Source organism: Mesoplodon mirus (genome assembly GCF_964341445.2).
Source record: "Mesoplodon mirus genome assembly, chromosome: 3".
Classification (NCBI taxonomy): domain Eukaryota; kingdom Metazoa; phylum Chordata; class Mammalia; order Artiodactyla; family Ziphiidae; genus Mesoplodon; species Mesoplodon mirus.
The window spans coordinates 69341814-69362860 of record NC_138978.1 but is presented as its reverse complement, the minus strand read 5'-3'; the positions used below and the strand labels follow the sequence as shown (position 1 = coordinate 69362860).

General features: G+C 38.3%; 1 protein-coding gene across 2 annotated transcripts in view; it reads right to left on the bottom strand.

Moving 5' to 3' along the window:
• Positions 1 to 20882, bottom strand: part of ACADM (acyl-CoA dehydrogenase medium chain) — a 48672-nt gene extending 27790 nt beyond the window's left edge. For both annotated transcript variants that reach the window (XM_082616425.1, XM_082616426.1), the window contains exons 1-6: positions 20778 to 20882; positions 11166 to 11253; positions 8887 to 8984; positions 8701 to 8770; positions 7968 to 8068; positions 6904 to 6984 (exon numbers count right to left, since the gene is read on the bottom strand). In XM_082616425.1, the coding sequence (XP_082472551.1) occupies positions 6904 to 6984; positions 7968 to 8068; positions 8701 to 8770; positions 8887 to 8984; positions 11166 to 11253; positions 20778 to 20807 (468 nt within the window). In that variant the 5' untranslated portion in view covers positions 20808 to 20882. The remainder of the gene's footprint in view (positions 1 to 6903; positions 6985 to 7967; positions 8069 to 8700; positions 8771 to 8886; positions 8985 to 11165; positions 11254 to 20777) is intronic.
• Between the last annotated feature and the right edge of the window lie 165 nt (positions 20883 to 21047).

Sequence of the window (21047 nt, the reverse complement as noted above, 5' to 3'; positions counted from 1 at the left end):
ACGACAGTGAGAGGCCCGCGCACCGCGATGAAGAGTGGCCCCCACTCACCACAACTAGAGAAAGCCCTCGCATAGAAACGAAGACCCAACACAGCCAAAAATAAATAAATAAATAAATAAATAAATAAATAAAAATACAATTTGGGAAAAAAGAGATATTTGAGTCTAGCTAGGAAGAAATGTCTAATAGATAAGTTCATATAGGAGGGTAAAGGTCAGGGGAGAGATAAGGCCTGGAACTGGAGACTTAATAGACTACTCAGTGAATATACCAAAACTTAACACGAGACAGGGAGACTGATTTGACAACTTAAGTCAAGAGTAAGCTTTATGTAAATCAACAGTGCTAATGCTATAAGCTATATTTACAAAAGAATAGTATCTACCTCTTCCTGTCTTTGTGCTCTTTACACAATTCTTAGATGACACCTTTGGTCCAGAAGACCTTAATTAAGAAGAAAATACAGATTTATGGGAAAGAGACCTGGAAAATCTCAGAGACACATCTTTATTGCAACCCTCTGGATCTGTGAGAGAGAACAGTGCCCAGAAGGATCAGCTCTGGACTTGCTCCAACTTGAGGCTTTCAGTAACTCCCTTCTCTTCAAGCTCCCCACTCAGCCCAACATTTTAATCTTTCAGTCTTTCTCCCTCCTTCATCGTCCTCTGTTTATTCACCTTTTCCATTCCCTTGTCTCATTTTCTCTTTCTTTCTGATTGCCCTGCTCTCTCACACTCACATCCCCTCACAGATCATCTTTCTGTTGGAGACTATACTGATGGCCTATTTCCAAGAGCAGCAGGTTTGAATCAGCTCTAGTTTAAAATGAAGGTGGGGGGTGGGGGCAAGGCCAGGAGGGGATATTAAAAAAAAAAAAAAAGTATCTAAAATAAGAGTGATGGAACCATGTTACTCTGTACTCATCAGACCATACTAGAGTACTATATTTAGCTCTATAATAATATTTTTGAGTCAGTGATTACTAAGAAGGCGGTGGGACTTTACTGTGTTGTATGAAGAAAAGATGAAAAAATTGGGGCTAATTTGCTTAGAAAAAAGTAAGATCCACATGACAGCCATATTAAAATACCTGAAGGGCTATACAGCCAAGGGAGAGGATTTGAATTGATAGGAGAAAACTAGTGTGAAATTATTCAAATTTATTGAACACCTATTATGGTATCAGGTGGTGACATTACAAAAGGAAATGACACAATCCTTTCCCTCAGGAGCATGCAATCTAGAAGAGCTTTCTAACAGTCAGGGACACTCCCAAATGGAGCTGCTTCAGGCAGTTGAGACTCCTAGACATGAAAACATGAGCTAGATGGCCTTTTCACAGGAGAGCTATAGAGGAGATTCAGGTGTCATGTAGGTTAACTGCATTACTCTTCTATCTAGATGTTCAAATCTGTTTTCAACATCACAACAAAGAAGTATTATACAAATGAACTCTCCAGAAAAGATAACTCTTTCAAATACCAAAATTTTATTTTAAGTAACTTTGGGAATTTCTTTTCCTCTGAAATATGCTATTTGACATTCCTCTACTTTATAATAAGGCATAGTTTTTATTTTTTAAAACTTTTTCATAAATTTCTTTTATTCTTACTTATTTTTGGCTGTATTGTATCTTTGTTGCTGCACGCGGGCTTTCTCTAGTTGTGGCGGGCGGGGGCTACTCTTCGATGCAGTGCACGGGCTTCTCATTGCGGTGGCTTTTCTTGTTGCGGAGAATGGGCTCTAGGCACGAGGGCTTCAGTAGTTGTGGCTCGCAGGCTCGAGAGCGCAGGCTCATTAGTTGCGGCGCACAGGCTTAATTGTTCCACGGCGTGTGGGATCTTCCCAGACCACAGCTCAAACTCCGGTCCCCTGCGTTGGCAGGTGGATTCTTAACCAATGTGCCACCAGTGAAGCCCAAGGCATAGTTTTTAGAACTTATGAAGTGTATGAGTTTGTGTGTTTCTATGCACAATGGCTGGTTCTTCAGAGTTGTTCTTGTCTTATTTGATTGTTTCCTAGTAAGTAAAATTAATTTTATAATGCTCTTTCAGCAGAAGCCATTTTTGTTTCCAGTGCAACTTGTTCTCTTAAGTCAAGCAAATTAGTAACATTCTTTTATGCATAATTATTTATTTATGAAGAATTTATTATTTACTTAATTTGCATAATTCTATGAATTCTATAATACTATGAATACATTTTGGGTAAGGATCTAAGGGTCTACCAGATTGTTAACTTATGAGCCGGAACCCAGTTTTGGTGGGGTTTTTTTTGATTTATTTTTTTTGGGGGGGTGCTGCTTTGGGTCTTCACTGCTGTGCACGGGCTTTCTCCAGTTGCGGCGAGTGGGGGCTACTCTTTGTTGCAGTGGGCGGGCTTCTCATTGCAGTGGCTTCTCTTTCTTGTGGAGCACAGGCCCTAGGTACATGGGCTGCAGTAGTTGTGTCATGTGGGCTCAGTAGTTGTGGCTCGCCAGCTCTAGAGCGCAGGCTCAGTAGTTGTGGCACACAGGCTTAGCTGCTCCGCGGCATGCGGGATCTTCCCAGACCAGGGCTCGAACCTGTGTCCCCTGCATTGGCAGGGGGATTCTTAACCACTGTGCTACCAGGGAGTCCCAAGAGCCCAGTTTTATTCACTGTTTTATTCCAAGTCCACATGGTACACAGTATTCAAATATTTAAAAGAATGAGTAGAACATTATACTTTTCTTTATTAGTGATGATACCACCAACTTATCTTTGTATAGTTTACTAAACAATTTTGCATTCATTCTCTACTATTTTTTTCTTTTTTGCCTTACACTCTAAAGTGACTGGAGGTTGTTCATATAACGCATGCTTTTTAAAAAATCAGGAATGAAGTGAAAATAAAGATAAACCGGAAAGAATAATATACTACAACACATGCTTCGAGGTTCCAATAATTACTAATGGAGGACTATAAAATTGCCTCTGTGCTTCCTACTTACCAAAACAAAAAAAATACTATACTGTAGTTACAAGTGTAAACTGCCTATAAGCTGAAGTCTGGCATATAGCCGGGAATTCAGATATTGAGTAAATGAATGGCAGTTAAAGAAAAACAAAGTATCCCCTGGCCATTAGGTATGAAAGAAATTACTATATTTTTGCAAAAGGGACACTATGTGAAGATATTCTTATAAAAACATAAGCATTTTGTTTTATCTTTACTATATCCTTTTTAGATGTTATACAACCAAAATAGGTGTGTATAACAATACAGAAGAAAATACAGAAGAGACTTTGAAGCTAAGTATCTATATAAGATCATATTGCTATTATATGGCTTGAAGCCAGGTCTTGGGACCCCAAGTTCAGTGTTCAGTTACATTTCAGCTACTTCTCAGTTCCACTGGAAATGCATGGTTTTATGACAAGAGTTTTCTTTACCACTGTTATGCTTTTTCAAACACTTGTGAGTTCTTAGACCATGTTTGGACAAGTAAGTTTACTGAATGTCTTGCCCATAACAAGCTTGTCCTAGTAGTCTAATACTTGTTTCCAGTTGTCTAATACTGCATATATTTTAGGTATATACTTTTTAAAATATATACTATATTTTAGGTATATACTTTTTAAAAGATTAATCCAATCTTTGAAAAAGAAATATGGTTTCTAACTTATTATTGATATTTTAATACTATATATGTAATATATATGCAATAATACAATTAGTTTTGATTTTTAGAAAATGTTTTTACACTAAGTGGTATTAAAAAATAATTATAGTATCAACCTGATTTATTTCTGTACTCACTTTCCTCGGCAAGAGTATAACTGATCACATGATCTGGTAAGAGATTAAGTCTTACGAATATGCATTAACACTGTAACTGTAAATTAAATCCAAAAACTTATCTTTTTCTGTATCAGTTTTTACCATGACATTATTATTATTATTATTTTTTTTTTATTGGCTGCTTCAGGTCTTAGTAGTGGTATGTGGGATCTTCGTTGAGGCATGCAGGATCTTTCATTATGGCACACGGGCTTCTCTCTTGTTGTGGCGTGCAGGTTTTCTCTTCTCTAGTTGTGGAGCACAGGCCCCAGGACGTCTGGGCTCTGTCATTGAGGCATGTGGGTTCCAGAGCACATGGGCTCTGTAGTTTGCAGCACACAGGCTCTCTAGTTGAGGAACACGAGCTCAGTAGTTATGTCACACGGGCTCAGTTGCCCTGCAGCACGTGGGATCTTAGTTCCCTGACAGGGGATCAAACCCACGTCCCCTGCATTATAAGGTAGATTCTTTATCACTGGACCACCAGGGAAGTCCCCTACCATGACATTATTATTTCTTTTAAAATAAATTTATTTATTTATTTTTGGCTGCATTGGGTCTTCATTGCTACATGTAGGCTTTTCTCTAGTTGCATCAAGGAGGGGCTACTCTCCATTGCGGTGCATGGGCTTCTCATCGCAGTGGCTTCTCTTGCTGAGAAGCACAGGCTCTAGGCACATGGGCTTCAGCAGTTGTGGTGCACGGGCTTAGTAGTTGGCTTGTGGAATCTTCCTGGACCAGGGCTCGAACCCATGTCCCCTGCATTGGCAGGTGGATTCCTAACCACTGCACCACCAGGGAGGTCCAACATTATTATTATTTTTTTTTCTTCCGGTACACGGGCCTCTCACTGTTGTGGCCTCTCCCTTTGCGGAGCACAGGCTACAGATGTACAGGCTCAGCAGCCATGGCTTACAGGCCCAGCCGCTCCACGGCATGTGGGATCTTCCCAGACCGGAGCACGAACCCATGTCCCCTGCATCAGCAGGCGCACTCTCAATCACTGTGCCACCAGGGAAGCCCCTGACATTATTTTTTAAAGCAAAAATCTAAGGAATTTAAATATTCAACAATAGGGAATAGTGAAATAATTTATAGTACATCAATTAGATAGCATATTATGTAGTCATAAATATCACAGTATTTAAAAAGAAGTAGAGCATAAGAAAATGCTCGTTATGTTAAAAAGGATGTAATACTGCATATATAATATGACCTTGATTGTGAAAAATACATCTATATGTATTAAAAAATCTAATAGAGTATACAGTAAGACAGTTATACCAGTTAACTTCATATCTGAGGGATTACAGATGTTTTTGTTCTTCTTCATATCTTTCTAAATCTTCTATACTATTTTTACAACCTGAAAGTTTTTTAAATATTAATTCTAAAAAGTTTAAATAAAACACATTATATGTAGTATAATTTTATAAATATTATTAAGAGTTAACTGACTCTCAGTAGAAATTAATCAATATTTTTCATTAATATACCTATTGACTATTTTCATTTTCACCCCTGGCTTCATATTTTGAGTATATAAATTGCACTAGATACATATTTGAATAATATTATGCACTAGAAGGGGGAAAATGTACAGTAAACCTTTATTAATTCAGAAGTTAGAATAATTTAGGGACTAGAGTGAATGTATTTTTACATATACTGAAGATATTAATAACAAAACTGCCAAAGAAATGTTTAAAATACTTGAAATACTTTTAAAGACTCTAATATTTTAGAAATACCTATTTAAAAACAGTAAGATAATTACAAATATTCATATCAGTGTATAAGTTAGGTTCTCCAAAGCATCTCTATGCTACAATTTTTGAGCCTGTTTCTAATATTATATACATTACAAGAAAAGAATCTGGATGTTTCACACAATTCTTAGACAATATTGAGAATTAGCCTACTAGGTAACTCTCACCTGTTGAAACAAATTGACAACTAAGTAGGAAATACATATAAATGTCTTCATAAGTATACCTGAAATTTAGGTACCTAAAATAAATAAAAAACATTTCTTTTCTTTCTTTTTTTTTTTTTTTTTTTGCGGTACGCGGGCCTCTCACTGTTGTGGCCTCTCCAGTTGCGGAGCACAGGCTCCAGACGCGCAGGCTCAGCGGCCATGGCTCACGGGCCCAGCCGCTCCACGGCATGTGGGATTTTCCCCGACCGGGGCACGAACCCGTGTGCCCTGCATCGGCAGGAGGACTCTCAACCACTGTGCCACCAGGGAAGCCCAAAACATTTATTTTCAAATACTACTTTCTACTCTTTCAGACCAATTCTCACAGTTAGCTCAAAATGATAGCAATTTACTATATTTTGGTATCACAATCACACCCTAGACTGAAATCTGTTTGACTAATAACCAAAAGAAAGAAATATCCTATGTAAAGTCACTTGCAGAATAGAACTGCAGCATGCATGTGTGTAAAATGTATAAGAATATCTTTCATAAAAAAGCCAATTTAGGGACTTCCCTGGCAGTCCAGTGGTTAAGACTCTGCGCTTCCACTGCAAGGGGCACAGATTTGATCCCTGGTTGGGGAACTAAGATCCCGCATGCTGCACGGCACGGCCAAAATAAATTCCAATTTAAAAATTTGTTGAGTAGTTCTCAGAAAATTAAATAAAACCTATAAATATCCTCCTGAAGTCACTCAGTCATTCAACAAACAAACTGTTATCTTTTCAGTCATATTAATTTCTTATTAGTTCAAAAAACTACTAGTTCAAACACCTACTGTCATGTATTCCATCTGAAATTCCTGACACAACTGCTCAGTTCTAGAGCTCTAGAGTGCTCCATTAAGTAGCTATTACTCTCCTGGAAATAAGCTAGAGGATTGTTATGATACTTTTCTGGCATCCCAGAAACATTATAAGTAGGTATCTTTCTTCTGGAAATAAGCAAGAGGATTATTTTATGACACTTTCTGGCATCCCAGAAACATCATTGTACCTAAATATGTTGCTTTTGCCTTAATGTGCTGTAGCCCAGTGTATACATACAGACTGAAAAGGAAGAAGAGCACACTTATTCACTTCTTTAAATGTGAAATAAAGCAGCAGCTACACATACTCACACACATCAGTGGCTCCTCAGTCAGTCTCCCCAAATATTTCTTTTGTTGTTCATCATTTCCAGCAATAATAACAGGCATTTGCTATCAACCAAAGAAAAGTGATATTAAAAAAGCAAGATATTTTAAAATTAGGTATGTAAATTGAAATACTTAATTCAAAACATGAGAACTATTTTCCCCCAAGGGTAAGTCCAAAGAATTGGCCTTTATTCTGCCTCTAAGTTAGAGAGCTAAAGCCACGAGGATATAAATCTATTAATCCAAGTATTTTCATAAAACAAAGTTATATAGGACTTGTTGGTAATATAATATATAAAAATCTACTGTAGTAAGATGCACAAGTAGAGAATTAAATTTATGGACTTCCCTGGTGGCACAGTGGTTAAGAATCCGCCTGCCAATGCAGGGGACACAGGTTCGAGCCCTGATCCGGGAAGATCCGACATGCCACAGAGCAACTAAGCCCGTGTGCCACAACTACTGACCCTGTGCTCTAGAGCCTGCAAGTCACAACTACTGAGCCCGTGCACCACAACTACTGAAGCCCATGCGCCTAGAGCCCGTGCTCCGCAACAAGAGAAGCCACGCAATGAGAAGCCTGTGCACTGCAATGAAGAGTAGCCCCCACTCGCCGCAACTAGAGAAAGCCTGCACGCAGCAACGGAGACACAATGCAGCCAAAAATAAACAAACAAACAAAAAAGAATTAAATTTACAATAAATGACATGGTATATATGATCAGGTGTCCTAAGAATTACTCACTAAATTTCAGCATTGCCAGCAGTGGCAGCAAGCCATCCCAATCCTTCTCCTCAATGCCCTTACCTAAGAATTGCCACTGAAGCCACAGCCAAAGTGTACAGTTTCCCACAGAGAGAGCTAGGACTCCGAGTACTAAAGACAACAGCCAGAATGATCAACTCATGGAAAAGAACTCCAGGCTTCACTGCAGAATCTTGTGTTCCTTTTTAAAGAAAACTGTGTTCCACCAGCTAACCTAACTTAGCAGTACTGTTTCATTAACAACAGCTCAGTTAAGCAATTCATTTTCTAGGTAACTTACCCCCAGAGAATTTCCTTCAATAGCAGTCTGAACCCCTGTACATCCATAAGCCATTTCTTCAGTAATTAGACAGCTATCAAAAGTTCCAAGTCCAAGACCTCCTACAGTATCAAAATGTTTTAAGAGCCCATTATAATATATAGCATACCTCAACAGAAATAAGGGTGAACTATTTAAATTACTTCCGATATAACCTAATTGATTTTAACAGCAAATTTGCAAATACAGTATCTATAACACTAGAAACTAAAAGTTTTCTGGCTAGTACAGTAACAAAGTATACTTCTCTAAAATAAGTTTTAAAATTTCAAAAAATTCTCTTACTATTTGTAATCTGGACCTGTCTTCCTGTTTCAGCTTGATTTTGTAAAAACTTGATTCAACTCTGCTAAAATTTTAACCTTTTGACTGACGAAAGGAGTGAAAGGAAAGTCTCAATAAAATGTAAAATCAAAGGTAGAATTAAAATGCAACAAATCAACTAACTGTAGAGAGAGAAGTTACCAAGGATAAGGATCAAGTTAACATCAGAACCAGTTATAAAGAAGGAAGAATGCCTCTAAGTGTTGAGTACAAGGCTTCTAAAAGCTGACAAATACTGAAGTCTGAACACAGGGGCAAAAAGTAGAAAGCCATTTAATGGCAACAAATATCTGAAAGAATGACTGAATATAATTTCAAAATTCTTCTTGTACATAGGCATTCTAGAATTAAAAATGTAAAGAAAGCTTACCACAACTTTCTGGAATGTGTGTATTCAATAAACCAAGTTCCCAGGCTCTTTTAATTAGTGGGACAGGGTACTGAAAGAAAAAAATAATAATAAAGATAAAAGCCAGTTATATTTAAAATCTATTTATATTTAAAATCTTGTAAAATATGTCAAAGACTTTTCTCTCCTTAAAATGCATAAACCTACCTCGCCAGTCTTATCATATTCTGCAGCAACTGGGATTATTTCCTCCCTGGCAAATTTATGAGCAGTAGCTTGAAATTCTTTCTGCTGTTCAGTGAACGCTAAAGGAAAGTTATTTAGAAAACATTAAAATAGGACAATGAGTTAAGGGAAATGAAGTATGTGGAAATATATATTTATAATGGAGACTTTAAACCTTGATAACAAGAAAGTCAGACTACAGTGTGCCCTCAGACTAATCAAGATTTCACTGTGCTATATGAATAAATCTATATCAATACTCATGCCAAAAAGCTAGGTAAGATTTCTAGCTTTTACAAATAAGTAACAGATATAAACTTGAGTTTTCCTCTTCCAAGTGTTAAGGTAAAAACAATTTTTCTTACTTATTATTAGTTCCAAAGCAGACTCATCAAACTTTGACTAACACTGAAATAAAACTAATACATATGACAATGCCCTGATCTCAAGAATCAATCTAATTAGGGAGATAAGACATGACCAGTGACCATAAACCAATAAAACTTGTTCCAAAATATCATATAATACTAATATAATTTCAATTTTACTCCTCCTTTAAACTCAGATAATTTAAGTTTATAAATTAGCACAAAGCAACTGGCAAAAGTGGTGGGAAAGCTTCTCAAATTAATGAAGTGAATAGGGTGACTGGACCAAGGACAGAAGCCAATTACCACCATACTTTTTAAAATCCATACTATCAAAGGATAGGTAAAGTTTTTAAAAGACATAGGGTATTTCAGGCAAGAAGAATGAGAAAAAAGGCAGAAGGCAAGAATAAGCAAGAATGTTTAGGAGTATAGTAATCATTTCTATAGGGATGTATGAAATAAAATGTAAAAGACATTAGAAATTCGGTGTTGAATCTCTCATTGTATAAGTAAGGAAACAAAAGCCCAGACAGAGGAAACGATAGCCCCAGAGTCTTACAATGAATTAGCAATAAAAGTATACTTAGCGTTTCAGTCTACTGTTCTCTACATCACAACTTTACTTCTAAAACTGGGGCCAAGTCGTATCAAAATTGTGAGTGGTTAAAGGGGAGGGAAGGCAAGGATCTATTATGTATTATTTGAGAATCTACTTTGATCCAGTTACTGTGTGCTAGGACTTCACATATGTCATATAATTTAATCTTCAAATAAATCCTGTGTTGTAGATATTATCCCCATTTTATAGCTAAACAACCAGGTGCAACTGGCCATAGGTGTTATCCCTATTCCTTTTCTTGAGCTCCACAATCTCCCTCCTAAACACTTATATCTATCTCATCTTCTGTCAGTCAGCGAACCACCATAGATTTCTCCTGCTAGTCTCTTACTATTGAGTATGAATCTGTACCTGACAAACTGAAACTAAAGAGCAACCATACCAAACCTATGCTAACATCTCAATAAGAAAATAAGATCCAGTCTCCCAAACTGCTATCCTCATGCTGTTTCAAAATTTTCACTTAATTCTGTTAAAAAAAAAAAAAACTTTTAAAGATGCTAACAATCTTAAAAAATAAAATAAAAACCAAAAATGATAACCCTAGGGAGTTTTGAGTTTGTTATTTCTACCTCGGTGTGAGTTAATTATCTCAGCTGCCTTTTAACTATTTTCTGAGACCAAGTGAACTGAAAAAATGGGTTTTCAACTAGAGGAAAGGTAATAATTTTGAAGCAAGAAGCACTTTAGGGGGCAAAGGATGCTGAAGAAAGGGATTATTTTTCAAATTTTTTGCCTTGGTGGGGCTCTTCACTTTAGAGAGAAAAGGGAAGCAAAATCTTATTCCTTTGCCCTCCGACACCACATGGCTCCCTGATCCCAAAACTGAGAACCATATGTACTAGCACCAAACTGCAGTTCAGATATATTATGGAAAAACCAGGCTCTGGCTTATTAGCAGGCACCTAGCACTCTGTAACTAATAAGTGTTTAAGAAGTATTTGTTGCATTCATTTCTAAGTTGAAGACTAGTCATATGTAGCAGTGAATTTGTTATTTATTTGGGGATATATACTTAAGAAAAATGGCAGAAATATATATGTATGCTGCTAAAACAGATTTATGTATAGGGTATTATGATGGAGAAGAAAAAAAGATCAGGAAGAATGGGTATGGCTAACTGTGAACAATCTGTGGATGGCGATTGGTTCCATTCACTTACAGACATTACTAAGTTTGTTTACAAACATGTTCCTAATAAATACATATAAAAAGCTGCATACATACCACAAACAAAAGATTAAAATCAAAACACAGAACAAAGCATATACCAAAACTAAATCCTGATCCAGGTTCACGGTGTTGGGCAGCTTTCGTATGTTGTGATCTCCAGTCAAAGCGAGAGAGACTTCTCAGTACCTGCAAAGAACAATTTTATTACAATAAATTTGATAAACTAAACATGAGTCAAATAGAATACTGACAACACAAGTGAGTAGAACAGCTTCTTTGACCATATTCAAGAAAACAGTTTAAGTCAGTATTTAAATGCCCTCAACCACAATTTGACTTCTGTATTAAGCCAATTATCAGATATTTGAACACCTATCATAAAGGAAATTCTTTTTTAAAAAAATGCAACGTGGAGAGATTGGTTCAAGATGGCGGAGTAGAAGGATGTGCACTTACTCCCTCTTGTGAGAGCACCAGAATCACAACTGCTGAACAATCATCAACAGGAAGACACTGGAACTCACCAAAAAAGATACTCCACTACCAAAGACAAAGGAGAAGCCACAAAAAGATGGGACGAGGGGTGCAAGCACAATAAAATCAAATCCCATAACCACTGGGTGGGTGACTCACAAACTGGAGAACAATTATACCACAGAAGTCCACCCACTGGAGTGAAGGTTTTGAGCCCCACGTCAGGCTTCTCAACCTGGGGGTCCAGCAACAAGAGGAGGAATTCCCAGAGAATCAGACTTTGAAGGCTAGTGGGATTTGATTGCAGGATTTCAACAGGACTGGGTGAAACAGAGACTCCACTCTTGGAGGGCACAAAGTAGTGTGCACATCAGGACCCGGTGAAGGAGCAGTGACCCTGTAGAAGACTGAACCAGACCTACCTGCTAGTGTTGGAGGGTCTCCTGCAGAGGTGGGGGGTGGCTGTGGTTCACCACGGGGACAAGGACACTGGCAGCACTTCTGGGAAGTACACCTTGGTGTCAGCCCTCCTGGAGTCGCCATTAGCCCCACCAAAGAGCCAGGGAGGTGCAAGTGCTGAGTCGCCTCAGGCCAAAACACCCAACAGGAAGGGAACTCGGCCAAACCCATCAGCAGACAAGTGGATTACAGTTTTACTGAGCTCTGCGCACCAGAGCAACAGCCAGCTCTACCCACCACCAGTCCCTCCCATCAGAAAGCTGGCACAAGCCTCTTAGATAGCCTCATCCACCAGAGGGCAGATAGCAGAAGCAAGAAAAACTACAATTCTGTAGCCTGTGGAACGAAAACCACATTCGCAGAAAGACAGACAAAATGAAAAGGCAGAAGACTATGTACCAGATGAAGGAACAAGGCAAAACCCCAGAAAAACAACTAAATGAAGTGGAGATAGGCAACCTTCCAGAAAAAGAATTCAGAATAATGATAGTGAAGATGATCTAGGACCTCAGAAAAAGAATGGCAGCAAAGATAAAGAAGATGCAAGAAATGTTTAACAAAGACCTAGAAGAATTAAAGAACAAAGACCTAGAAGAATTAAAGAACAAACAAACAGAGATGAACAATACAATAACTGAAATGAAAACTACACTAGAAGGAATCAATATTAGAATAACTGAGACAGAAGAACGGATAAGTGACCTGGAAGACAGAATGGTGGAATTCACTGCAGTGGAAAGAATTTAAAAAAAGAATGAAAAGAAGTGAAGACAGCCTTAGAGACCTCTGGGACAACATTAAATGCAACAACATCCACATATAGGGATCCCAGAAGAAGAGAGAGAGAAAGGACCTGAGAAAATATGTGAATAGATTATAGTCGAAAACTTCCCTAACATGGGAAAGGAAATAGCCACCCAAGTCCAAGAAGCCACCCAAGTCCAGGAAATAGCCACCCAAGTCCAGGAAGCACCCAAGTCCCAGGCAGGATAAACCAAAGGAGAAACACGCCAAGACACACAGTAATCAAACTGACAAAAATTAAAGACAAAGAAAAATTATTAAAAGGAGTAAGGGAAAAATGACAAACCATATACAAGGGAACTCCCATAAGCTTAACAGCTGATTTCTTAGCAGAAACTCTACAAGCCAAAAGGGAGTGGCATGATATATTTAAAGTGATGAAAGGGAAGCACCTATAACCAAGATTACTCTACCCAGCAAGGATCTCATTCAGATTCAACAGAGAAATCAAAAGCTTTACAGACAAGCAAAAGCTAAGAGAATTCAGCAGCACCAAACCAGCTCTACAACAAATGCTAAAGGAACTTCTCTAAGTGGGAAACACAGAAAAGAAAAGGTCCTAAAAAACAAACTCAAAACAATTACTAAAATGGTAATAGGAACATACATTTCAATAATCACCTTAAATGTGAATGGATTTAATGCTCCAACCAAAAGACACAGGCTTGTTGAATGGATACAAAAACAAGGCCCATGTATATGCTGTCTGCAAGAGACCCAGTTCAGAACTAGGGATGCACACAGACTGAAAGTGAGGGGATGGAAGAAGATATCCCATGCAAATGGAAATCAAAAGAAAGCTGTAGTAGCAATACTCATATCAAATAAAATAGACTTTAAAACAAAGAATGCTACAAGAGACAAGGAAGGACACTACATAATGATCAAGGGATCAATCCAAGAAGAAGATATAACAATTATAAATATATATGCACCCAACATAGGAGCACCTCGACACACAAGGTAAATGCTAACAGCTATAAAAGCGGAAATCCACAGTAACACAATAATAGTGGGGGACTTTAACACCTCACTTACACCAATGGACAGATCATCCAGAAAATTAATAAGGAAACACAAGATTTAAAAGACACAATAGACCAGATAGATTTAATTGATAATTATAGGACCATCTGAAAAGAGCAGATTACATTTCATTCTCAAGTGCACATGGAACATTTTCCAGGACAGATCACATCTTGGATCACAAATCTTCGGTAAATTTAAGAAAACTGAAATCATATCAAGCATCTTTTCCGACCACAACGCTATGAGATTAATAAATTACAGGGAAAAAAAAGTAAAAAACACAAACACATGGAGGCTAAACAACACATTACTAAATAACCAAGAGATCACTGAAGAAATCAAACAGGAAATCAAAAAATACCTAGGGACAAATGACAATGAACACATGACAAACCAAAACCTATGGGATGCAGCAAAAGCAGTTCTAAGAGGGAAGTTTATATCAATACAATCCTACCTCAAGAAACAAGAAAAATTTCAAATAAACAATCTAACCTTACACCTAAAGAAACTAGAGAAGAACAAACAAAACCCAAAGTTAGTAGAAGGAAAGAAATCATAAAGATCAGAGCAGAAATAAATGAAATAGAAACAAAGAAAACAATACCAAAGATCAATAAAACTAAAAGCTGGTTCTTTGAGAAGATAAACAAAATTGATAGACCTTTAGCCAGACTCATCAAGAAAAAGAGCGAGAGGACTCAAATCAATAAAATTAGAAATGAAAAAGGAGAAGTTAAAACAGACACAGCAGAAATAAAATGGACAACCTGGAAGAAATGGACAAATTGTTAGAAAGGAACACTCCCAAACTCATTCTACGAGGCCACCATCACCCTGATACCAAAACCAGACAAAGATACTACAAAAAAAGAAAATTGCAGACCAATATCACTGATGAATATAGATGCAAAAATCCTCAACAAAATACTAGCAGAGTCCAAAAACACATTAAAAGAATCATACACCATGATCAAGTGGGATTTTTCCCAGAGATGCAAAGATTCTTCAATATATGCAAATCAATCAATGTGATACACCATATTAACAAACTGAAGAATAAAAACCATATGATCATCTCCATAGACACAGAACAGGCTTTTGAGGGCTTCCCTGGCGGCGCAGTGGTTGAGAGTCCACCTGCCAATGCAGGGGACATGGCTTTGTGCCCCAATCTGGGAGGATCCCACATGCCGTGGAGCGGCTGGACCCACGGGTCCAGCCATGGCTGCTGAGCCTGTGCATCTGGAGCCTGTGCTCCGCAATGGGAGAGGCCACAACAGTGAGAGGCCCACATACGGCAAAAAAAAAAAAAAAAAAAAAAGCTTTTGACAAAATTCAACACACATTTATGACAAAAACTCTCCAGAAAGTGGGCACAGAGGGAAACTACCTCAACATAATAAAGGCCATATATGACAAACCCACAGCAAAAATCATTCTCAGTGGTGAAAAACTGAAAGCATTTCCTCTAAGATCAGGAACAAGACAAGGATGTCCACTCTCTCCACTCTTATTCAACATAGTTTTGGAAGTCCTAGCCACAGCAATCAGAAAAGAAAAAGAAATAAAAGGAATACAAATCAGAAAAGAAGAAGTAAAACTGTCACTGTTTGCAGATGACATGATACTATAAATAGATAATCCTAAAAATGCCACCAGAAAACTACTAGAGCTAATCAATGAATTCAGTAAAGTTGCAAAATTAATGCACAGAAATCTCTTGCGTTCCTATATACTAACAACAAAAGATGAGAAAGAGAAATTAAGGAAAGAATCCCGTTAAACATGGCAACAAAAAGAATAAAATACCTAAGAATAAACCTACCTAAGAAGGCAAAAGACCTGTACTTGGAAAACTACAAGACACTGATGAAAGAAATCAAAGATGACACAAACAGATGGAGAGATATACCATGTTCTTAGATTAGAAGAATCAATATTGCGAAAATAACTCTAATACCCAAAGGAATCTACAGATTCAATGCAATCCCTATCAAATTACCAATGGCATTGTTTACTAGAACTAGAACAAAAATCTCAAAATTTGTATGGAGAAACAAAAGTCCCCAAATAGCCAAAGTATATTTTTTCTTGAGGGAAAAAAAATGGAGCTGGAGGAATCAGACTCCCTGACTTTAGACTACACTACAAAGCTCCAGTAATCAAGACAATATGGTACTGGCACAAAAACAGAAATACAGATCAATGGAACAGGATAGAAAGCCCAGAGATAGACACACAAATATGGTCAACTAATCTATGACAATGGAGGCAAGGATATACAATGGAGAAAAGACAGTCTCTTCAGCAAGTGGTGCTGGGAAAACTGGACAGCTACATGTAACAGAATGAAATTAGAACAGTCCCTAACACCATACATAAAAATAAACTCAAAATGGATTAAAGACCTAAATGTAAGACCGGACATATAAAACTCTTAGAGGAAAACATAGGAAGAACACTCTGACATAAATCACAGCAAGATGTTTTTTGACCCTCCTCCTAGAGTAATGGAAATAAAAACAAAAATAAACAAATGGGACCTAATGAAACTTAAAAGCTTTTTCACAGCAAAGGAAACTATAAACAAGACAAGAAGACAACCCTTAGAATGGGAGAAAATATTTGCAAATGAATCAATAGGCAACGGATTAATCTCCAAAATATATAAACAGCTCATACAGCTCAATATTAAAAAAACCAACAACCCAATCCAAAAATAGGCAGAAGACCTAAATAGACATCTCTCCAAAGAAGACATACAGATGGCCAAGAAGCACATGAAAAGCTGCTCAACATCACTAATTATTAGAGAAATGCAAATCAAAACTACAATGAGGTATCACCTCACACCCGTTAGAATGGGCATCATTAGAAAATCTACAAACAACAAATGCTGGAGAGGGTGTGGAGAAAAGGGAACCCTCTTGCACTGCTGGTGGGAATGCAAATTGATACAGCCACTATGGAAAGCAGTATGGAGGTTCCTTAAAAAAACTAAAAATAGGGCTTCCCTGGTGGCGCAGTGGTTGAGAGTCCACTTGCCGATGCAGCGGACACGGGTTCGTGTCCAGGAGGATCCCACATGCCGCGGAGCGGCTAGACCTGTGAGCCATGGCCGCTGAGCTTGTGCGTCCGGAGCCTGTGCTCTGCAACGGGAGAGGCCACGACAGTGAGGGGCCCGTGTACCGCAAAAAAAAACCCAAAAACTAAAAATAGATTTACCATATGACCCAGCAATCCCACTGCTGGGCACACAGCCAGAGAAAACAGTAATTCAAAAAGACACATGCACCCCAATGTTCACTGCAGCACTATTTACAATAGCCAGGTCATGGAAGCAACCTAAATGCTCACTGACAGACGAATGGATAAAGAAGATGTGGTACATATATACAATGGAATATTACTCGGCCATAAAAAGGAACGAAATTGGGTCATTTGTAGAGACATGGATGGACCTAGAGACTGTCATACAGAGTGAAGTAAGTCAGAAAGAGAAAAACAAATATAGTATATTAACACATATATGGAGAACTTAGAATAATGGTACAGATGAACCGTTTGCAAGGCAGAAATAGAGACACAGACGTAGAGAACAAACGTATGGACACCAAGGGGGGAACGTTGTGGGGGGGGGATGAATTGGGAGATTGCGATTGACATGTATACACTAATATGTATGAAATAGATAACTAATAAGAACCTGCTGTATAAAAAATAAATAAATTTTTTAGAAAATGCAATGCAACTAAAACTGATCAGTGGTATTTGCACTACTAACATGGAGTGTTTCCAAGACAAATACCAATCAGGGGTATTGGTAGACTTAGAACCACTATTCGAGAAATCTCACCTACAAGTTCTAGAACATTTGTGATTGGGGAGTTGGAACGGGGCGGGGGGGCAACAATAGGATGGTACCATATATTCAAGCGTTGCCTAGTCCATCAACTTTGATACCCTGTCTCTGGAGAGCCTCCCAGGAATGCCTCTGGGAATCTTCCCCTTGGAGGATCCCATTTTCTACAATACCTCACTTTATTTAACAAAACAAATTAGCCTAAAACAATTTTCTATATTTTCTGCTGTTGTCTGTAAGTATTCTTAGAATATTCTAAGCCAAGGGTAAGTACACTATGGTACCCACCAGTTTTGTAAATAAAATTCTGTTGGAACACAGCCATACCATATTGTCTATTGCTGCTTTCACAGCAGAGTTGTGAAACCATATGGTCCACAAAGCCAAAAATATTTACTGTCTCTTTACAGTTTGTCAACCCTATTCTAAACCATTAATATACTACTTGTCTTAATACCTGAAATACATGCATATTTCTTCAGAAAGATATATAAAAAATATAAGCAGATATTATTCCTTTGCAATCCATTTTTATACTCACAACAGTTCAATGTACACAAAAAGTAAACACTCGCATTTATTAAAGTTATCAAACTGGAAATCATACTGGAACTCCTAAGTAAATGTTTAAGGACAGCCAAAATTACACAATTTACACTTCAAGGAATTTGATGGAACTAAATTCTAGTAAGCTAGATATTGAAAGAAAAGAGAAACTCAACAATATACTAAAAGATCAAGAACTGAACTTGCTTATGTTTTTCAAAATCTGTGAAAAGAAAGTATCCACTTTGTAGATGACAACTTGAACTTGTAAACAGAATTATCTACATTTAAAGTGACAATGAAGACTGTCAAATATCTTAATTTAAATAACCCTTTCAAAGTGATAACACACTTTATACTACAATTTTGAAAAAAATAGGGTACAAAAATTCACATCTGTTTTGTAATTTTCATTAATTTTATTTTGGAAGTAAAACATGGTTTCTCTGATACTCATTGTCCAGTCATCATAGACCAAACGTATTCTTCTTTAGTCACATTCCAAGTATCAATGCACTGAATCTTTCGGTCAACCCTAAGATTAAGGAACTATTTTTATTCTTATTTTGCATATGTAGAAACTGAGGCTCAGAAAAGTCAAGTAAAATTGGCCAAGGTCATTCTACTTGCTATTAGGAACCAGGATTATTATTCTAACATTTACTATCATGAACTCATGCCATCAACCACCTTGCTATACTGCTCTTTCAATTTAAGTATCCTAATTGGTTATTAGATTCCATTAAAAAAAAAAACACACCCCACAAAAATCAGACCAAAAAACTTGACCCTTCTAAATGTGTGTTTTGACAGCATTGCACAAAATTAGACCTCACAATACAGGTAAAATGGTCTGCTGAGAGACTTTAAATAGGGAATTATTAATGTATCTAAAATAATTTACAAAAAGTTTACATACGATTTTTCAGGAAAACATGTTGTGTAAAACAAAGTACAAAGGTAGCTACAGCCAGGGAACAATGTCCAAAGCCCTGTTAATTAACTTTTCAAACCTGGAAAATGAGGGTGATCTTACTGGGTAATTGCGGAGATGATTAAAATAAGATAATATTTTGGAAGCGTAATGCTATATAAATATTGGTTACTACTTTGAGCTCTCTGATCAGAACAATGGAATTCCAAACCTCCAAAAGGCAGCAACTTTAATCAAGCATTAACTCTGCAATAACAGCACAAATATAATTAAAGACTTTTGCATATTTCTTAGGAATTAGTTTTATGGGAGTGTCAAAGAAGAGATACTATAGGGGTAAAGTTTTCTGGATCAGGTTTTTCTATTTCCTTTTTTTGCGAGATTGAGAAATCCCTTTTTTTCTGGTGTCAGAGTTTAAAATTTTTTAAATCCCCCAATCTCTGCCTTCAGAGTCCATTAACCTGCATAACAATGACAAATATTGGGCAAAAATCCATCAGAATTACCCTAAATTCTAAATCAGCTACTATTTTGGTACAGGGCATAACGTTCTTAATTATAAATGATATTTAAATGGCAGTCTTGTGTGACTATATAAATAATAAAGCTAGCAAAATATATCTAGTGACTGAGACAATTTAAAATCTGTGAGACAACACTAAAATATACAAACAAGCTTCAAAGAAAAGTGTGCCGTATGATTTACTTTCCTCTTTTTTTTACGTACACAACGTGGAGGCGTCTCCCTCCATATTACGAAACCAAAAGCATATTAAACTTATTATCCTAATGAGCAGCTGCTCCGTTTTCCTTTTCCCCCTAACTTGGCAGGCTGCACTTTGTAGTACAGGGGTCCCCAACCCCCGGGGCCGCAGGATACCGGGCCGCGGCCTGTTAGGAACCAGGACGCACAACAGGAGGTGCGTGGTGGGCTAGCGAACGAATCTTCACCTGGGCTCCGCATCGCTCGCATTACCGCCTGAACCATCCCCCCACCTCCATGGAAAAAATTCGTCTTCCATGAAACCGGTCCCTTGTGCAAAAAAAGGTTGGGGACCGCTGTTGTAGTATACATCAATTGCAGAATGAAATTTACTTTATGACCTTCTTAGGCTGGGGATAGAAAGCCAGTAGAGACTTTCCCCAAGACATACTAGTTCAGCAAAAACTAGTTAGTTAGTTAGTTCAGGGTTGTAATTCTGAGGCACCGGCCAATTCAGAGATGGGTTTACTTCGAGATAGGATGGGATTCCTCCGGAAAACCTCTGGAAGGGTCTCGGGCCAGAGAAAGAAAAGCGATATTCTGAAAAGTGGACGCCGCCTATATCGGGGGCAGCTGCCGAGGGGATAGAGGAAAGTGAAAACGCAGGAAGCATTCCGTCCCACAACGAGAGGAGGGTGTGGCGTGAAAGTCAGGGTCCGGAATCCAGGCTATTGCCAGAGGTGGGGTAAGGAGGGCTAAGGCTCCCCGAAGCGGACTCCTTCACCGCTTCCCACACCGCCCCCACCCCGGCCACACCAATTTCCGGTCTAGGTCCCCCTCGCCAAACACCACAAGCTCCATTTCCCACCCGCGCCGAGCCCTGCTCTTCCTCTCACCCCGCAGCTTCGCCTAAACAGCGCTGCCATGTTGACTCTCCGTCCGGCTACTCAGTCTCTAACCTAGCAGCTTGTGCCAAGACCGCTGACGCGGTTCTGGCCCCGCCCATGTTCTGGCACCGACCACCCTCCAGGGTGTGGGCGGGGCCCAGGGGGCTGGGCCTCCGAAGTAGGGCGCTGGAAGTGAAATGAAAGGCGGAAGCGGGGCTCCTTGTGCGGAAAGCTCGCTCGCTAGGTGACCTCGCCTGCGCCTTCTGCGCCATCTTGGCG